This window comes from Haliotis cracherodii, unplaced genomic scaffold, assembly GCF_022045235.1.
Source record: "Haliotis cracherodii isolate W230 unplaced genomic scaffold, xgHalCrac1.p SCAF_4, whole genome shotgun sequence".
Lineage (NCBI taxonomy): Eukaryota > Metazoa > Mollusca > Gastropoda > Lepetellida > Haliotidae > Haliotis > Haliotis cracherodii.
In genome coordinates, this window is record NW_027266297.1 from 2,540,345 (window position 1) to 2,561,194 (window position 20,850).

The following is a 20,850-nucleotide window of genomic DNA, read 5'->3' on the forward strand; positions in this document are numbered from 1 at the left end:
ATAACCTATGTTCTCGTCCAGATCGTATTGGTAGATATCTAGACAAAGCTAATCTGCTCAGAGGCGCATTGTTTAATAATTATTTTTCGTGTAGGTGAATCTTTTCTTCCACCAGCTTTGATCATAATCGTTTCCTGATGAAATTTTAAAACATTATATAATCATTAACCTCATCAGACAAATTATATTTGGAGACAAGACATAGCATGCTAACTTGTCCCACTTGTTCTTATTAACTTGTGTTGCTTTGTATCTAAACTGTCCAAGTCGGAGTAGCTTATTAAAACCCTGGATTTTCTTACAGAAATAGCGTTGAGTGATTTCGAGCATTTCATATTCCCTTAAGGATAGTTTTCCCCACGCATTACATCCATATAAGCCACAGGGTAATATCACTCGTTGCCAGATGCGCATGGTGGCTATAGGTTTAAGTCCGCCAAAGTACAGGCCAGAATCATGGTTTACATATATCTATTTTTTCAGTTTTCACATACTAACCTCGTTCTTTCTAAATAAGTTTTAACAGTACTAATATACACTCCCGCATAGACAATTGCCTTTTGAACAGGTAATGTTATCTTTCCAATGTAAAGATGTTCAGACGACACTGTTTTTTTAGCTACATCCAAACAGCACTTTTGAACACATTGTATTTTAACTGCCCCTTGTTAGCATAATTTTCTGCAACGTTAAGGAGCATTTGAAAACCTGTTGTGTTACAGCTGATCAAGGTCGTGTCGTCTGCTGACGGTAGACCTGGGCATCGTCCCCATGGGATACATAGTCCACAACGGGAATTGCTTAGTTCATGAAGTAAATCGTTTATATATAGAGTAAAGAGCCATGCGGATATGACACGACCCTGACCTATACTCTGTTTAACAGGGAAAACGTCAGATCTGAAGCCAGCAGAGCTAACACATGAGTACATAGAATTGTAAGATAGACGTAGAATACTCCATAATTTACCACTGATACCAAATTTATGTAATTTGTAGAAGAGACCGTCAAGGCACAAAAAACTGGTGGGTTTCTTTCGTTAAAGTATGAAATACTTTCTAGAAGAGTGAGAGCCGTCGTTTCAGAACCAGCATTTTTCCTAAATCCAAACTGTAGGGGTTGAGGAAAGGCTACATCATCGCTTGTCCATTTTTCGATTCTTTTGAGAAGCATTCTTTCGAAAAGCTTACTTAGGACTGAAGTTAGTGTTCTGCCCCTGAAGTTAAATGGATCACTTTTACTTTTTCATCGTCCCTAATGTACTGGTAATATTTCGCCAATATGATACATTTTGTGTATATATTCATGTTTAATGATACCATTGAGTAATACCAAACTATGCTTTAATAAAGTTTTTCCCGCAAACTTAATATGTTTATTTGTGAGCCCATCGGGTCCCGGAGATTTATTGTTTTATAGTACTTTAACTGTACTTAATATCTCTGTAACGTTAATTGGATAATCAACACTCACAAACATATAGTCTACCATTGTTCTCACATCTTTACATTTCTTTGAGAACGTATAATTAGTAATATCGTCGAATGGTACAACTGAATATAGGGTTCGTTCATTTAGTACCCTTTAAAAACAACGAGATCTCATTGTTTGGACAGCAGATTGTCGTATATCTCCAGTAAGAACAGTAAGACTATGTTGTAAGTATATGTCATACAATGCCATCACATAGTCCAGCTGTTCGAAGTGTACACTGTCTAAGATGTTAGTGGAGGGTTATCTCTTTCCTATCACATATAATGTGTTACTACTTTGTAGACTTACTCCCATTAAAGTTTGGCTTTGTGATGTATTGATATCGGATACCCTACACCAATCGCCTTTACGTATGGAGGTTGCTATACCACCTGACCCACGCTGAGAAGTACTGGTACTGCTGCATTTATAGTAAACATCAAAATCATCATGTATAGTGTTCATAAGGGAGGCATTTTGTTCACTTATTCAATGATCAGTCACAAAGGATAGATCTGTGCTGTCTAGTCTGGTACATAACTCACGTGTACCGCGTACATAAAGCCTCGCATGTTCCAAATTGCTATTCGAAGCATAACAAGTAGTAGCAGTGCACTATGTACAATGTTTGTTATTAGTATGGCTTTTCATTCTCGGCTCCTGAGTTGTCATATGTATACCCAGAACTTATTGGTACCCATTCTCCGCAGTTTACATTTTCAGGCCAGAACGTTTCATCGGCCTTTGCACATTGTGTTGGCATATTTACACGTTTTGTGTAAGTTGGATTTCGGCCCCACCAAAAGCTTAAGGAGCTTCATATAACTAATGGTAACACCATGCTGTGTTTCATAGACCTTGGTCGCGTCTTGTACAATTTGAAAGGGCATGTCAGCTTTCACGTGAGACAGAACAAGCCTCTTTTGTCTAAAGCGAGAGGCCCCAGAGTTCTCCTCCCTCCCCCCCCTTAACACAACAAAATTCACAACTACCACCTATTGGGATACTATACGGTGCACTGACTGACCACAGTTTATTCTTCAACAAGTATTTAATTATGAACGCATCAGGAACATCACCAGCATCATGACCATCAACCAACCGTAATGTACATGAATATATACACAGGCATCGACGCCTTATTACGTATTCTAATGGCTCGTCAGCGCATACTCATCAGAGTATATCCCAAATCCATACTCTCACAACTGGAGTGTTCGAGATTTCAACTATGGATACCGATCCATCTCACGACGTATTATCATGGCTCGCCAGCACAACTTGCAAGCAACGCATAACATCCTGATCATCATATGGACAGCCGCAGGTACTACACACATAAATAATAAAAAATATATATTCAACCGACGTGTACTCCAATCGGCATCATAGATAACCGAACATGTTTAATATAGCCAACCCGAGTGCACCGCACCTGAGAATGAAGTTTCAACTTCCCGCCTTTTCTTATATACCCATTACGAAACCAGGTTACCTCCCTTTGTTGTGCTTTCCGACGTTAGGAGAAAATAATTTCGTTCTAATTCGTCCCTCAAACGAAAGAAATTATATTTCTCCTCCTTCTCCCCCTTAACACAACAAAATACACAACTACCACATATTGGGATATTGTACAGTGCACTGACTGAGGAAACAAAGAACGGGCAATTCAAAGCCCCAAAGAAAGAAACACTTCTATTTTTTATGCTGTCCTTAACATAGCCATCTTTGGCACTCTCGCTCCTCCAGCGACCATGTCGTTTAAACATTCTATCAGGGATGCCTCTATTGGCTGCCACTGTTGCTCCACCTGACCTCAAACTATGCAAACCGTAGCATTTTATGTCAGGTACATAAGGCTTGAAGGCTTCAATAAATAATTCCCTCAACCGAGTACAAGACATCGGTTTGTTTTCGGATCTAAATATATAGCCATCACTGGTCAGATTTCTGAAAAGATAAGTTTCAGAATTAGTTTCTTCCTTTAATCCAGATTTGTCCAAGAAACATTCCATACACTTCACAGGACACATCTTTGTCCCTGTTCTACCAATAATCAACCAAGATCCATCTCTGTATACATCGGTCTTTGACCTTTCTATAAATACAGTCATATGAGAATAAAAAAACAACAAATCACCATGCTTCATATTAAGCAACTCAGCAGACCACATAAAACCTGCGAATGCAAGCAAACACATACACACAGTTCTCAAATTATATACATTTTGGTTTTGCATTTTGCAATCAAACATCCTTTTAAGTACTTCAACCGTAATAGGCTCTTTCTTTTTAACGGGTTTAACTAACTTCCGTTTGGCCGCCTCCAACAAATTTATCACCAACGTGTTGTCCGTGGGAGTGGGCAAACCAACAATAACATGAAAGTGTCGAATACTATAAAACGCTGACTGCACGGGCGAAAAAGAACCCGACCACTGTATAACTGACGGCAAATAAAGCGCACAATGTAAGGGAGATAACGGTAACCCTTCAGGCATACTGTTAGAAACAGCCCACTTTCACCAAGCACGGAAACCATACTTGTACTTTCTGCACGTGGAAGTCGCTCTGGCATGATTAAGCAGTCCCGGTATTGCTTTTGCTAATTCCTTCACACTCGGCGGTAGCTCTGCTATCTCGTCACCAAACACATGATCAAAAACAACTGTAACAGGAAATTCAAAACTGAACCCGAATCGCCATCATGTTAAAATTTAAATCATAAACACCAAACAGACCATTGCTTTGTCTGCTTGGGACATATGCATCTTTGTAAGTAGGCAGATAAACCACTTCCTTCACCTGTGAAACAAACTCTCCCCTTTGACATAACAATGGCCAAAAAGTAGCTGAATACCAAACAGGAACTATCAACGTAGCCATGCCTTGACACATTCTCAAATGCCGTAATGACCTAGATACCAAATACATAGGTGGCACTATCCAATTTTTGCCTTCAGACCAACTCGTGGTAAATGCATCCACTCCACATGATCCAGGATTCCAATATCTGGAATAAAACCTAGCAACTTTGTTGTTATAATACGAGGCAAATACATCTATATCATATGGACCCCATATACTCTGTATGTGCTGATATACAAAATCACTGATTCCCCAATCGTCCGTGTCCACAAGCTTGCTAAGATAATCTGATCTCTCATTTTCTGACCGGGGTATCCACTGCATTTCCAACTGAATCTGACCTTGGAGACAAAGATTAAAAATGTCCATAGCAATGCTTTGCAGCCCAGATTTCATAGATCCTATAGCTACAATCGATTCAACATTTTTATTATCAGAAAACCATTTGATTCTGTGTGACTTCAGCAAAGGGAGAAAACTCTGCAGAACCATATACACTGCATTTAATTCCCTGTGTGTAGAACTCAACGCAGCTTCTTCCACCGACCACTGCCCATGAGACTGCTCCTCACTAAACTGTACGCAATACCCTCCGTAGCCGACACTACTGGCGTCACTGTATACCACTCTCGTTACTATGGAATGATCACACCATGTTCTCTCTGTATATTTATTTATCTCATGTAACCAAAACTCGAGTTCATGTTTGCTGTACTGTGTCAAAACAACAAACTCATTCCATGATGTTATACACACCGTCTGCATAGACAAAGCCCTAGTCATGAGCTGAGCGACAGATCCTACAACCAAACTCATGCTTATCACCTTCCCAACGACTGAAGCCATTTTCTAACCGGGACAATCCCGCTACCTTTCAATAACGGGATGATACTCTGATGTAACCTATCAACCTTCCGACGAGGGATTGATAGTTTCATACACTTCGTGTCAATTATTAAGCCTAGCCATTCCATAACCTGACATGGAGCCCACAAAGATTTTTCACTTTTTGGGACAAAACCGGACTTTATGAGATCTTGCTTGACAGCATTTCCAATAATCGTATTATTAGCCATAGAGTCACTGGACAAAACACCATCATCAAAAAAGTAACAATTCTATAGCCTTTGTAACGCCAATACTTTACCAAATGACGGGTCACCTTGGTGAAAACATAAGGCGCCGATGTAAGCACGAATCGCAAAACAAGAAACTTGTAATATGTCATTTTTTGACCAGTCCCCCATCAGAAACCTAAGTATTGGGTATGAAGAGGAAATATGTCAATATGGTGATAAGCCGAGTGAATACCAAACTTTACAAGCCAGTCATTTTTGTTTATGTACATCATGGCTGTCCTCCAATCTTCATATTTCACCGATTGTTTTGATACATGCTTGTTGACCCATGACAAGTCTAAGATCAGTCTCTTCTGACCTGAAGATTGGATTGACACTGACAAAGGATTAACAAGTGTAGGCTTTATATCACACTGCACCACTAAACCTTTTTTGAGTAATTGAGACACAGCCTCTGATACAAACTCTTCGTGCAATCTAGCAGACTTGTTGTTGCCTAAAAACGTATTGGGTGGTGTTGAATAAAACGGAATTTTGTATCCATTTTCTATGATATCAGTGACGTAGTCTGAACTTCCGATTCGACGTCAAAAAGCAATGTTATGTTTAAGCCTATCCTTCACAATGATTTCTGCATGGCCCTGTTCATATTTAAAATAATCATCAGTCAGTAACACATGATTATCACTATGACCTACGTCATAATTAACTTGTGAGTCAGTTTCTTTATTAATGGGCAGATCCTCCTCCTCGTCCTGTAGTCTGAGCGGGTTGTTGTTCTCCGGACATCGGACACTGACGTCTGAAATGGCCAAATCCCCCACATGAGAAGCACGCTCCACTTGATGAATTCCTCCGAAAGGGCTGATTGAACATGGAGAAGCTGTTGACTGCCGCTGGCTCTGCAGAAGAGACAGTAGCACTAGGAGCACGACCACCACGTTGTCTATAGTACGGACTGCGTGTAGAACGCCCCATCTTGGACTTGATTTTTCTTGACAGCTTTATTTTTTGCTCTTGTAATTTTCTTGTCGTCTTCGGAGTTGGACGCCAGATCTCGTGCAACATATTTTTTTACAGTCTCCCATCCACCCTCCGACGTATCGGCAATCTTAATAAGTTTGTTTCTCTGCTCGATCCGAGTTTTTTTCGTCTCAACAAGCTCCGCCGCGTAGTCGTATTTCTTAAATTCTCAGGCAAACTTTAACTGATTTAAATTGTCCAAAGTATTGAATGAGTGTTGTATTCTACAGCCTTCTCGTTTCCACTCAAATTCCTTATCAGCTTTCAACTTGGATATCTCTTTGGTCGTTTTCTCAAATTCTTCACGAAAACCAAGTAAACGATCTTCAACTGCTTGCGCTATTTCGGCGTTTGTTCTTTCCAAATGGCGAAGAATCTCGTCTAACTTCTCCGATATGGGCTTGTCAGCGTCCATGTTTAATATAGCCAACCCGACTGCACCGCACCTGAGAATGAAGTTTCAACTTCACGCCATTTCTTATATACCCATCACGAAACCAGGTTACTTCCCTTTGTTGTGCTTTCCGACGTTAGGAGAAAATATTTTCGTTCTAATTCGTCCCTCAAACGAAAGAAAGTATATAAAGCTGTTTTTTTTCCACTGATCGTTCAGTTGGGCTGTCCTTGATTGGCTTGCATGATTTTCTTCACCGGGGCTTTTGCGTGTAATAGTAAGGGACGGTTCATTGTTCGTCTGGTTGCGAGATATTTCTTGTCGTGAGTGTCTCACATTGTTTGGCTTTTGTCTGTGGTCTCGGATTGTTGGGTTTGTTGATCTAGATGTGGCACCATCACTAATTGCTGGACAATGAGCTGCCGCTTGGGTTGTTGTTGTATTTTCAAATGTCATCCACAGGTCTTCAGGATTCGCACTTTTTACGGCTTCTGAGTACAAAAGCTTACATCTGGTGCTCATACAATCTACTTTCCCATCTAAAGCAGACGTTCGTTTATCAATTGTTGCTATTCTTGTATGCAGTGTTTCTTGGAGCTCTTTAATATCTACATTCTTATGTTGTAGGTCGTCCTTCAGTGATGACACATCACGCTTAAGTTTTTCCTCGTGTGAATGACTCTCTTGAAACTTAGTTTTAAGGAATACAAGTTCTTTGTTCTTTTCTTCTAATGCAGTAATCATGTGAAACATGCCCTCTTCATATTTAGACAGGAAGGAAATCGTTCACTTTATCATACATGACTGTAAGGCGTTCATTCATTTCTTCATGCATACACATTAGTTTTGAGAGGAAACATCCAAGCACATCTTTGTCTTTATCATCCACAAGTTCAGTGTTTTCGTCAGATACTTCGTTACCTTGAGCACGTGATTTCTGTCGACTCATGACTTCCGATTGGATAACATGAGCAGGCACAGACCCGGTAATATAGCTATAGAGCAGTTACACATCTGATGCATATTTCATAAGCACACTTTTAGACTGGCCGGCTCCTTTCACCCTCTTTATATGGGCACCATCTGGAAAGTCAGGTTTATCACTCTTTGCAATGTCATACAATAAAGAAACGAAAAACATATCCCGCTGACAATGTAAGATAACAAAATGAATGTTTTCCTTTTGTTTGGATTATTACAACGTGTTTGTATCGTTATCTATCGGGTAGTCATATTTTCAGATTTTCGATCACGAACGTTGATACAGAAGAGAAGAAGAAGAAGAAAAATTGTTTTATTAGAGTGTTACATGCTGCAGTACAAAATATATGGACATATAAACATTTCATTAAGAAACAGCACCCGGCCAGTTGGCCTACGAGACACTAATTACATAATGGTACATTTTACAATGATTTTTAATGATACAACTTACTTCCGTTTATCCGACAAAGTCGTTAATCCGACATAATCATATGCAACCAACCATGTCAGATAAACGGACTGTATTTTTAATTTGGGCAATTTTACAAGGATCAGCAGGATCTCATTGTATATTTAAGCTCTCGTGTGCAGTGATGTTGCCTTTTAAAGGGCAATGTAGCCTAGCCTGGGATAACTGGCTTTGATTAACAAAAAGCTTTTTAGGTTGATTATTGATAGAGCCCTTGTGCGTCCAACATTGAGCTGAATAATTATAATCAGTGCCTCACTGAATATTTCAACGTTGAGCGGAGAATAATGTAATTTGCTTCTTGAATTAATCAATTTTTCCACCGTTCGTATAATGTGCTTTCTTTAACCTTCAATTCAGTCTGGAGCAAATTATTTAGAATTTGATTTCACGAGGCAAATAAAAGCATGCATATTTCGCTTTTCTGACTTTCGAAGAAGACAGGCACTTGGGAACATGCACTGGATCATGTGCTTCAATGTCTGTCGTGTTTAAAGGTCAACAACTAACATATAATGTTAACATCAAAGATTTGATAATCATGTTAAAGCCTGACCCTTCCGTTTGCAGGTTGGTAATTACATTAAATGAAGCATTCCAGACATCCAATGTATTGTATGGACTGAGTGAACACAGGGCCTATACATAACCGAGCCTTGACCAACCATGGCTCCAGATTCTATCACGTAGGTTCTCACGTCGTCAAGGAAACTGTACCAGGACCTGTTGTACCCGGACACTACCAGAGTGAGTGTATGCGACCTCGTCAATACAAATCAGGGTCGGATCCAGGTTGTTTGGGGGTTTTTTTTAAAAAAAGGAGGGGGAGTCCACTTGAGCCATTTATTACTGATTTTACTTGAACAGCCACATCAGCATACCATGGAAGAAAATGCGCATACACAATGTCATCATATATGGAAAAAGGATGGTGGCTACCACCAGAACACCCACCCCCATCCTCCACTGTCAAATATTTACAACGTGTGTGTGGTATTCTATTTCAGCCTTCTGATTTGTTGCCGTCAATCTAAATTGAATGCTATTTTTTCGATAACTGCAATTGAGAAGTGCGATCCGGCGTGATCAGAAACTATTTTCTGAAAATATTTCGTTTGACCTCGCGTCAGTGCATCAACTTAAACATTCTCTACACGATTTTATAAAGTCTGTGACTGGTTTCCTAATAAATGAAAACCAACCCTTAATTGCCACCTTAACATATGCTAGTTCTATACTCTCAGGGCTTCTGTGATAACAACTGTCGAACTGTTTAACTAAATCCATCATCGCTCATCGTCGTACTAAGTGCACAGGTTTACAATAGACCAATCTATAATACGACTGAATCCTTCCACTTTGTTGCAGTGTGTAGTGAGTGCGGTAGAACTCTCGATAATTGAGGCGTTCATGGTATTAATTACTGTAGGGGAAACCATATTTAATGAGACTACTATAAATAACGATTATACAAAATGTATAAAGCTTTGTTAGTGGATCTTATCGCACTCGCTTGTCGATATCAATTTAGCTGCATAATCGCCTTTCGTTATACGGAGATTTTATGCACGCTTCGAGTACTGTACGTGCGTCATGACTGTCGCCATCTGGTGTCAAGGTCGTTTCATGTGTTATGTTTGTTTGTTTGTTTGTTGTTTAACACTGCAATCAGCAATATTCCAGCAATATGACCGCGGTCTGTAAATAATCGAGTCTGGACCAGACCATCCAGTGACTGACATCATGAGCATCGATCCACACAACTGGGATACGATGACATGCATCAACCAACGAGCCTGATCACCCGATCCCGTTAAATTTCGAGAGGCATAGTCGCCTTTTCATGTGTTATGGTTATACATGATCAACAATGTAGAAATACAGTAAGTCTAGGTTTATATTCCCGTGGAGTAAAAATGTTTCCCTGAATGACCAAGAGAAGAGACCCTTTAATATTTGTTCAAAGCACGAGATATAGTCATGACTGATACCGGTCACTGCTTTATCAGTTGAATGTGGCATTGTGCAAATGGAAACGTTTTACAAAATGAAAATTACAGAAGAGACAAATGAAAAATAAATAATCAGAAATAATACATTATTATATTGTTTTCACGCGAGCGGCCCTTTAGCATTACAATTAAATGGAAGGTAGATTGCATTTATATCTTTACTTCGTACACCGAGTAATTAGGAGGGGAAAATATCCGTTAAGCAAAAAGTAGCACTGAAAGGTAGAAATACATATATGCTAAAGGGAAAATAATTCCCAAACAAGCACAACGTTCTAAATTTGATAATCCACCGAGTTGTTTCTGTGAGGATGGTGTAACGCCATTGGAACAGTTTTCAGTCTTTTTGATGCAGGGAGAATCCCCTAAGTGATGCGGGTCCTAGACGTTTACCCATGTGGTGAACCCCACGAGCACTGGTATGGTGCTAACAAATATAGAAACATAATCAGGGCGAATCTAAGATTCGAACCACACTCATTGGTTTCTGGCATGAGGAAGGCAAATTGTTCATACAAACTGACTCACTTACTGAACTAGGTTCCAGCAACTAGTGGATACAATACTGCGCGATAAACATTTATGAATGAAGCATACAAATGTCAACAACGAAGTTCGACAACCAGTAACGGGCTGCACCTTCATCACGGAGCTCGTTCAAATGATAAACCTATTACAGGTCCCGATGAATATAACTTTTAGTCTCATCTGAAAAGTGAAGCTCATACCCCTCTATTACATGTTATTGGGAATTAGGGAACTCCTTGTCGTGATATATTCCTACGAGCGGAAGTATAACAGGGTACTGGAGAAAACGGCCGCCCACGAAAACGGCCGCTGGTCAATTGGAGAGAACGGCCTCCGAGTTAGAGAAAACGTCCTTTGTACGTAGAAGAACGTCCTTTGTACGTAGATGAACGTCCTTTGTTCATAGAGAAAACGTCCTTTGTACGTAGAGGAACGTCCTTTGTACGTAGAGGAACGTCCTTTGTTCATAGAGAAAACGTCCTTTGTACGTAGAGGAACGTCCTTTGTTCATAGAGAAAACGTCCTTTGTACGTAGAGGAACGTCCTTTGTACGTAGAGAAAGCGTCCTTTGTACATAGAGAAAATGTCCTTTGTTCATAGAGAAAACGTTCCCCTTGAAGATGATGAAGATGTAGTTGAAGTAAATGAATTGATCCATTGTCAATGTGTAAGCATAAATGATGTTTGAATAAATTAAAGATTGATATATCTAAACGTTATACTAATAATTGCTAGACCTAAATTAGCTTTAAATCTTATATTACAGGAAACAAAGAAATCCTCAGTTTATTGGCGATGCATCGTCGGAAACAAGAATTGCACCTGTCCTGCTACCATTAAAGAAGAAGAATATTTTATTTGAGTGTCACCCGCTGTACATATAAAATGACAAGGCAAGAATGTAAAAATTCAGCGGCCGGCCAAAATGGCCTACGAGACACTGAAAGACTCATAAAAACAATATTTTATATACGTACACACCACATTTAATAGTAATTATGAAAATAATATTCATTATATTATCCCCCATACAAACATCCAAATATACACACAACCACATCCATTCCCACATCAAGGCCTTCACTCACAGCAGCTTACGCAAACCACGCAAACATACCCACACATTCAGACACATCCAAACCCCCATTGACATCAGTTCAATCACATTCGAACCCTCGCTCGAACCCTCACCGTCACACATTACCCTCACACACACCCTATTTCTTAAACACACCCTCACCTGTATCCATTCCCGCATCCACACCGACTCCCTCAACGTGCGTGTTGATTGATGTTCAGGTTAAAACTCAATTGTTTATTACATCAATCCTGTACTTAATTGAACTCACTATACATTGTATAATGTTAAGGCTAGTTAAGGCCACAATGCTTCAGGAAAGAAAGTTGACAAGTCACGCGACAAAGACCGCCACTCACAAACAAGAAGAAATATTGGCTGCGTGGCGACTCTACAAGAACAATAATATCACAGCTGGTGAACTGCTGTCAAAGTGCAAACTTGTATCAAGACAAAGTGCAAAATGTTATAAAGACAATTGCGAAGTGTTATGATTATGTTGTTATATAATAAATTGTTAAAGACTCAAAGTATTTTTTCATTTTATGACCAGGGGACGTTTTCTCTAAACATATCGGACGTTTTCTCTAAGTTCAAAGGACGTTTCCTCCTATGCGGCGGCCGTTCTCTCTAATTTACCAGCGGCCATTTTCGAGGGCGGACGTTTTCTCTATAAGACTAACAGAGTGTGCCTGCTGCAAAACTAAACATTTGTTGCTAAATTATTGATAAATTTCATATTGAACGAACATACCTTTTCTTTGGTTATATTCTTGATTCGAAAATAAATTGCATTTTTTGTTATCATTAAAACAGATTGATCAAGTCAAAGTCAAAATAGTCCGTGACGCATTCGGGATAAATTCATGCGCGCCTACACAGAGTATACCGTCAACAAAGAAATCCATAAATTATTGAACACATTAATTATTGATACTTAATCAGTTCTCGAAATAAAAGAAGATATTCTTGTTTTGAATTTACACTTCATCTGCAAAAATATGTTCATAAAACCGATTGATAGGGCCATTGCTGAAATTGTCCTGTTGCGTATGCGTGTCAAGGCGTTGTATTTGATGAAAGTAGCCATGACAGGCATAGAAAAAAAGCCCTCTTGTGGCGGAAAGTAGTGTCTAATCCTATTCAGTCAGGACATCTTTTATTCCTTGTGAATAATCAACACTGATTATTTACAGATTAGAACTGTTCTTTTCTGATTATTTAAATACCAGCTGTCACTTTCGATAAGCAAAGTCACTTTTCATAACTTCTGATTAGACGTATCCTTATTTGTAAAACAAAAAGTAGGATCGTTGTACGGATTTTGCAAAATCCGCAGAGACATATTCTTAATCTGCTATCAGTCCTCAGATGTCTCGAGTAAATGTTACAGATGTTGTAATGAATCGATAACAAATCAAATATATATATGAAGCGTAGGCGTCCTCTGCATCTGTTAGTATAGTCATGGTGGTTGTAACGGCAGTATTGACAACTACATCTGTTAATTTGTAATGGTTAGAATCAACGCCGTACGTCAGTAGACCCCCCCCCCCCCGCTCTCTCTCTCTCTCTCTCTCTCTCTCTCTCTCTCTCTCTCTCTCTCTCTCTCTCTCTCTCTCTCTCTCCCTGTTTCGTTGAGAATACAAACAAAATATTTTCTCAGGCCACTGCTTCAGTACATACAAGTTGTATTCTCTTAAAGTATCACATTATTTAAATGAATAAATATTTTCATAAAAAATTCATAATATTAAAACATATCTCCCTATCTCTCTCCCCAACCTCTCTCAGAATATCTAATGACCAGTCCCTCAAATGGGCAGACATGTCGTTTAACCAGAAAGAAGGTTGTTGTGCAAACACTATACGGTAGTGAATATCAGCCCGTATAATCTGCATATCAAATCCCTGACTTGAATTGGTATTACGTCACCAGTCATTGATAAGATAATATGCTGTCAACCAGAGGGAGAATGTTATAGGTGAGACAATCCTTGTCCCGAGTGGGTTAAACGACAACCAGAAACAGAAACAGTATAACATGGTTATATACATCTTAGCTGTGATGATAATATAAGTATATTTCAAGCACTTCATAAATACTTGATTAATTAATGTAAGAATTTAATCAATCAGGTTCATCAAATGTTAAAACTTCAAAAAGTAGCGCTGTTTAGTGTTACACCAAGACCTACTTGAATGTTGTTTTGTTGTATTTGTATGTGAGTGAGTGAGTGAGTGTGTATGGTTTTACACCAGACTATGGGCTTCACACAGTGTACTCATGTGGGGAACTGACCCTGGCCTTCGGCGCGACGAGCGAACGCTTTAACCACTAGAGTACCCCAGGGCGCCTGTTTTTGTATGTACATTATTCATGCATTGAATAGTGTATATGATTGGGTACTTATATCTTATTGTATCACATGTATGTACATCATTTATGTATGGAATATTGTATGTAAATATATACTTATATCACAATGCGTCACTGTTCATATAATATACATTTTTGTGTATGTATATGTATGTATATAAATATATGTATATTTTAATTGAACAATGTTTGAAGGAGAAAGGCATGTAAGTGAGCCATTCTTTCCCGACCCTTTCCCGACAATACGTTTGTGACAATCAAACATGTTTCAACCAAACGGGTTGTAAGTAGACACATTTGTCTCAGCCTCAACTCAACGAGAGTCGACTCCATAAGCAGGGGAGAATACTCCAAATGACAACTCCTTGTTGACGGTCAATGGCGTTACATCCATTTTGCGGTCGCCAGAAAGCGATAACATGTGTCATTCTGTTCAGTCCAGATGATCTCGGTTGACCGCGGACATGCGAAATTCCCAAGCAACAGTGTTTAATAAAGATGATTATATTTCGATTTGAAGAGACAGAGCCCAGATTAGATGCCGCCATATATTGGTGCGCCCTCGCACTGTTAGACAACGTTCCTTTCGCTATCAGTACTGCATCACACAGGTTGCATTGATTTCGCTGCGACAAACACAACCTTCCCACGATGAGAGAAAAGCATGCCATTGACAAACTGCCTCTTTACGATTTACCACATGTCAAATTCAAGGATGATCAGACCTGACATTATTACCAGCTACACGTACATTGGACTGCGAGTGGCGTTCATTAGCATGTACCCACACAGACAATTCGAAATATTGTGATACACGATTAACTATCCTCGCTTATGTTTATGCTGTATTTAACAGCGGAATTGTATTTGTTTCTTTGAAATTAAATAGAAGGTATACGTTTTAGCTGACTATGAACTAGTAATGAGCATTTGAAGTAAACGCTCAGAACGTTTTCGGTACTAACAAAAAAGTTAACAAAAAACAACAGTAATTTTTTTCGGAAGAATAATGGGTGGTGATGAACCCAATTGTTTAAGAATCCCATTGCAGTTACCTGTTAAAAGAATATCTTACTGCACACTATATTTAACAACTTAAAGGTTTTGTCGAGGTATTGTGGCTTAGTATAGGTGTCTCAGATCCTACAGTGGACATTGTTTTACCTCCACGAAAAGAACTGGTCCATTGCTTTAAGGTGATTTTTGTTATTAGATATTTGCCTTATAAGAACACTTGTCAATCAAAGCTTACAACTGAACAACCGATCAGGCTTCCAAATGATCAGTGATATTCAACTGCAAGTGGCCCTTCACCTATCAAACTGATTGAAACACAAATGCGACCAGAGCGTCGATATTGTTATGTCTGATGGAAAAGTTCAGGACCACGTTCCCTTGTTAAACTTAAGCACTGGTCAGTACTTACCTTGATGAACTACACAACAGTAAAGACACCCAGCTTACCGTAGTTAAGGACAAATGGAAGACAATTTCACAAATAAACACAGTTCAGATAGACAGAGTGTATATTGTAACATAACCGTTTCAAAATGAATAACTCGCTGGAAACAGAAAGTATACACATGAAAATACGAAGAACACCGTCTCCCTAACACTGGAAACACAACTATGACACCCGTATACATCACCATCGAATAACCATGTCATATTTAAGGAAGTGAATTTATAGATGTCAACATCCCTTTTATGACATATAATAAATTCTCTTCCTTATGTGTATTACTTCTAATGCCTTTCAAAGTTTCATGTCATATTTGTTTCACTGTTAGCCACAATCAAATATGGCTGTATACTTTCTTTTGCCTAGCAGTTTACAACAAAGGTAACGTCATTTTTAACCCGACACTACGCTGCAGAAAGTTAGAAACAGTGGGAAATCCTGTATTATACCATGTTGCACATCTTCTTACAGTTACACTTTGTTACACAACCCCTACATATGATGTTATCTACAGGGTGACGTATACACCTATTGTAGTGAACATAGCAATGTAATGCGATCGGAGGGACTATGTTGGAGTGCAGGTCATGCATTAGCGGACAGGTACGCGGGGCCTTTTGTCGGCCAGCGCTCGCGGAGGTATGACAGAAATCTGTTTGACAGACTTATTCTCCTGGTTAACCAGCTGTCGCCAACACATACCACGTGACCCGTGATTGTTTGTCTCCTAGTTGAGTGAATGGTTATACTAGGATCTATTGCCTGATCAGTGGGTGTGTGTGTGTGGCGCTGATATAAACCTCGTAAGACCTCCATAAGCTCAGCGTAATCGGTTTTGAATATGACTAATGCTTGCATGATGCATTACGTGAAGGAACACGTACTGGGGAGGCATATTTCCTTCATTTGGAGTAAATTGTGTTTCATGGGCTGTGCATGTGTGACATCGAGTATATGAATGAAGAAGACTTGGAATCAAATATGACTGTAAACAACACAACGGAAACATCACGGAATATGAGTGTCTCGGTGACAGGGAGTCAATCACAGACAACGACAGGGTACACATGTCCTGAGCCAACCACAGCAGTGTATGATTATCAGGGCGCCATGAAGTTCACCGTCGCCGTGGTGTTGGTGTATGGCATCGGGGTTATTGGCGTCCTCGGTATCTACGTGAGACGCCGGCGTAATTATTCGATTGAAAGAGATACTGATATGTTTGTGAAAGGATTACAAGAGCATCGGGATCTGCTGGAAAAGAAGCGGCAACTCTCAGCGGTTCAGAACCTTATCAACTCCATCCACGGCAACGCTTGGAAATATACTCCATCTTCTACGGCGGCGTCAACGCCGGTGAGAACCCCAGACATTAACCCGTTAACGTTGTCCCTGAAACGCTGCGGTGATGACGCTCGTTCTCTGGGGTCGCCGAGCGTTCCGGAAGGTACGCCCTTGCTCTTCACTCACAGGAGACCTGAATTTGTCAGGTGTATCTCCGCCTTCACCATAGAGAGGCAGGAGTCTATACCGGAAACGGAAGAAGAGGATGAAGAGTCAGTGACCTTCACCCCTGGACAGACACCCAGAAGTTTAAGGTCATTTGGGTCAATATTAAATGATGGAGTTGACGAAGAGAATTTATCAGTGGCTTCAAAGCCAGCTGCCAATGATTCCTCTATTGACATGAAATTCAATTCTGTGAGATATTACAAGGATAATTCTAGTAGTGAAGTATCGCCCTTGTCAGAGAGTACAAACATAGACCAACATGAATGTTTTACGCCCGATAGTGACGCACCTGCGTCTGAGGAAGGGGTTGTATCTAAAACGATACCCAGGATCAATACACACGAGAGTATTCCAGCGATACCTTTACAGGAAGTGTAAGAGTTTATGCTGTACATTTAATCCATCCAGTGACTTTTGTGCAGGTTTTATATTTTGTCTTGAGAGGTATTGTGTAATCCGCTTTGGCAGCATCAAGTCGTATTTGTTAAAGGAATGTGATTTCATATCAAGAAAATACAGTCTTTAAAGAATCGTACTTTGTTGTAATTCTGTTGATGATCACCTCTAAACGTTACTACCGCAGGTGATGTTGGAGAAAGTACATTGTGTTTGTCTAAAAACACCTCTTTTTACGACTACTACAACTACTACTACTTCTACTACTACTATTACTGTTGTTGCTGCTACTGATCCAACTGCTACTATTAGTATTTCTACTACAACTGCTTCCATGTCGACTGCTACCACCAATACCACCACTGATGCTACAACTACTACTTCTCCTGCTACAACTCATACAAATAGTCCTACCACAACCACTACTACTATTACTATTACAACTGCTACTACGACTACTACATGTACTGCTACCACTACCTCTACCATTACTACCACCTGGTCCTGTGCACAGCACACAGATTACAGGTTAGTTAAGCAACGTCGGTCTCGGAGAGTAGTTGGATTGGTGAGGACGTCAAGCAGCTTGACTCCTGAGAGTTTCTAGGGCTTCGGTCCTGCCCCACACTGAAGCACATGTGCCTAAGGTAGTGTCTCCTTAGGTAAGTGGCTTTTTTCGAAATGTGCTTCTGTTCACCCAGCAGTGAGTGGGTACCTGGTAGGATGATAAGGTAATGTGGCTATTAATCATCTAGCGCCACACAGGCAGCTTGGGTTGTATACTCCCCATGGAGCTGAGAATAAAAAAAAGAGTGCTCACTGATCCATTGACCGGGAAATAATAGTGTAGCGCTATGAGCATCCATTAATACTACTTCTACTACTACTTTTACACCTCTACTACTACAACAACCACTACAATGACTATTACAACTGCTACTACGATTACTACATGTACCACTACCACAACAACTACCATTACTGCTACTACTGCTGCTGTTGCTTCTAAAGTATACTGCTACTTCAAGGTCGTGGCATTATATACACTACTGCTTCACACAACAAACCTGCTTGTCGTGGCACTTAATACACTACTCCTTCACACAACAATCCTGTTCGTCATGGTATTATTCGTAGTGTAATAAAAAGATTTCTATTACATTGACAAACTATACCTTGTCTTGATATGAGTAAAAATGCTTTACATGTTTATTCCCGCCTTTAATGAGGTATAATTGATTCACATCTTGATATTTCTGTGTTGAAATGTAGGTATTATTGCTCTACGTGGCAAGATTTTTATGTTGTTCTGGGTGTATCATTGTTTAATATGGTGATTTGTCTCTGTTGCAATGTGGGTATTATTGCTTGATATAGCTAGATTTCTCTGTTGTAACGTGGGTATAATTGCTTGATATAGCTAGATTTCTCTGTTGTAACGTGGGTATTATTGCTTGATATAGCTAGATTTCTCTGTTGTAACGTGGGTATAATTGCTTCACATGACGCGATTTCTCTTTTGTAATGTAGATATAATTGATCCACATCTTGATATTTCTCAGTTGTAACGTAGGTATAATTGCTTCAAAGGACGGGTGGATTAATGGACGCGTATCAGTGCTTAGCATGACGGGATATAATGGTATACTGCCATCAGGTGTGGGGACTTGTGCCTGGTACTCTATGACCTCAACCTGCCTTGGATAGATGCCAGGGAAACAATGCGTCCCGCTGTAACAAGATCCACGTCAAATAACACGCGACGTTTCAGTGGCCTGCTTCACAAAGGCCAAGAACAGTGTGAAAATAATAGCAACACGGGCTTGGGAACGTGGTGTAGCTCTGATTTGAGTAGTATTACAGCTGGATGACGCAGGTGTTATACCTTAACCACTTTGTGAATTCATGAGCACGGAGTATGGTACAGACATATCTAAAAACATAAATAGGGAGAATCACGATTAGGGATTTGAACCCAAAGACACAAAGCGAATTGATTCGCCTAAGAAGGCTGGGCACCATTGACTGCTATCTAGCAAGTTTTCGGGTCCTGTCCCCACTGTGACAACAGATAAGACAACATGCTGTGTCTCCTAGTGACATCATTCGCAAGTGTTATTGCGTAACGTTTTTGGAAAGTATTAACTTGTTTTACTCACGTCCTTACTGTATTGCCGTTAAACTCAACTTGAGATGTATTCGCAGGGTCAGGTGATGGCTGCGGGACCCATTTTTATTAAGAGAGGAATAATTCAGGGAGATTCGTTTAGTCCTTTGCTTTCCTGTTTGTCACTAAATTCTTTTAGCTTTTTGTTTAGCAAAGTGGAAGTTTATCATTCAGGAACCCCCTCAGCACAGATCCCCATCACCCCTTACTCCTCTCCTGTGCATGGATGACTTTGAACTTATTGCCAAAGGAGAATTCATACTGTAAAAACAGATTCTCCTTGTCCAGTCATTTTCTAATGACATCTGCATGTCCTTTCGGCTTGACAAATGCAACATTCTTCATTTAAAACGTGGCAAGGAAGAAGAAAGAGGATCGCCACTTTACTTTAAGGGGGAGTTATTGGCCATCTCGTGGAAGGTCGGGCGTATACGTACTTGGGGATGCAGGTTAGAGACCACCTCCAGAATGCCCATGTCAAAGACAAACTTCGAACGGAATACAAAAGTAGACTTAAGACAATCTGGAGTTCAGAGCTGAACGCTCGCAATAAAGTCAAAGACACAAATACTCATGCTGTACCCGTCCTTTCTTAATATTTTGATTGGACGAAACAAGTACTTCAGGGAGAGGCTTTATGAACGACCACTACATCGAGTTGATGTGCAGTGTGTTGAGAGGAACAGCAGAGTCCTTCGCTTCGATGAAGTCGGCTGACAGGAAAAGTGCAACCAGTCGCTTACCACGCGAAACCCTCAATGTATGAGCTGATAAGGGGCAAGGGGCATGAGCTGATGCCAGGATCACCCAAACGCCCTTTGCTGCATTTTTTTAAATTTTAATCTGTATATAGTAGTATGAATATTAACAAACTCTGTCTCCTTGAGGATCGGTTATATCTTACCACTTCAAAGCAAGTTGCAAATGAATATGGGAATGCATATCCGGGGGACATATGACGCAGGTGGGACACCATTACTGCTGCAACCACGGAAAACTTATATAGCGGCTTGCAGCTGTCGTGG

General features: G+C 40.0%; 1 protein-coding gene and 1 pseudogene across 1 annotated transcript; one reads left to right on the top strand and one right to left on the bottom strand.

Annotated features, from left to right (window-relative positions):
• Positions 1 to 4,155: 4,155 nt before the first annotated feature.
• LOC139478841 (uncharacterized) lies at positions 4,156 to 5,569 on the bottom strand (annotated as a pseudogene).
• Positions 5,570 to 16,537: 10,968 nt separating this feature from the next.
• LOC139478849 (uncharacterized) lies at positions 16,538 to 17,698 on the top strand. Its single transcript, XM_071261513.1, has one exon. The coding sequence runs from the start codon at positions 16,687 to 16,689 to the stop codon at positions 17,638 to 17,640; it is 954 nt and encodes a 317-aa protein (XP_071117614.1). The 5' UTR covers positions 16,538 to 16,686; the 3' UTR covers positions 17,641 to 17,698.
• The last annotated feature ends 3,152 nt before the right edge of the window (positions 17,699 to 20,850 follow it).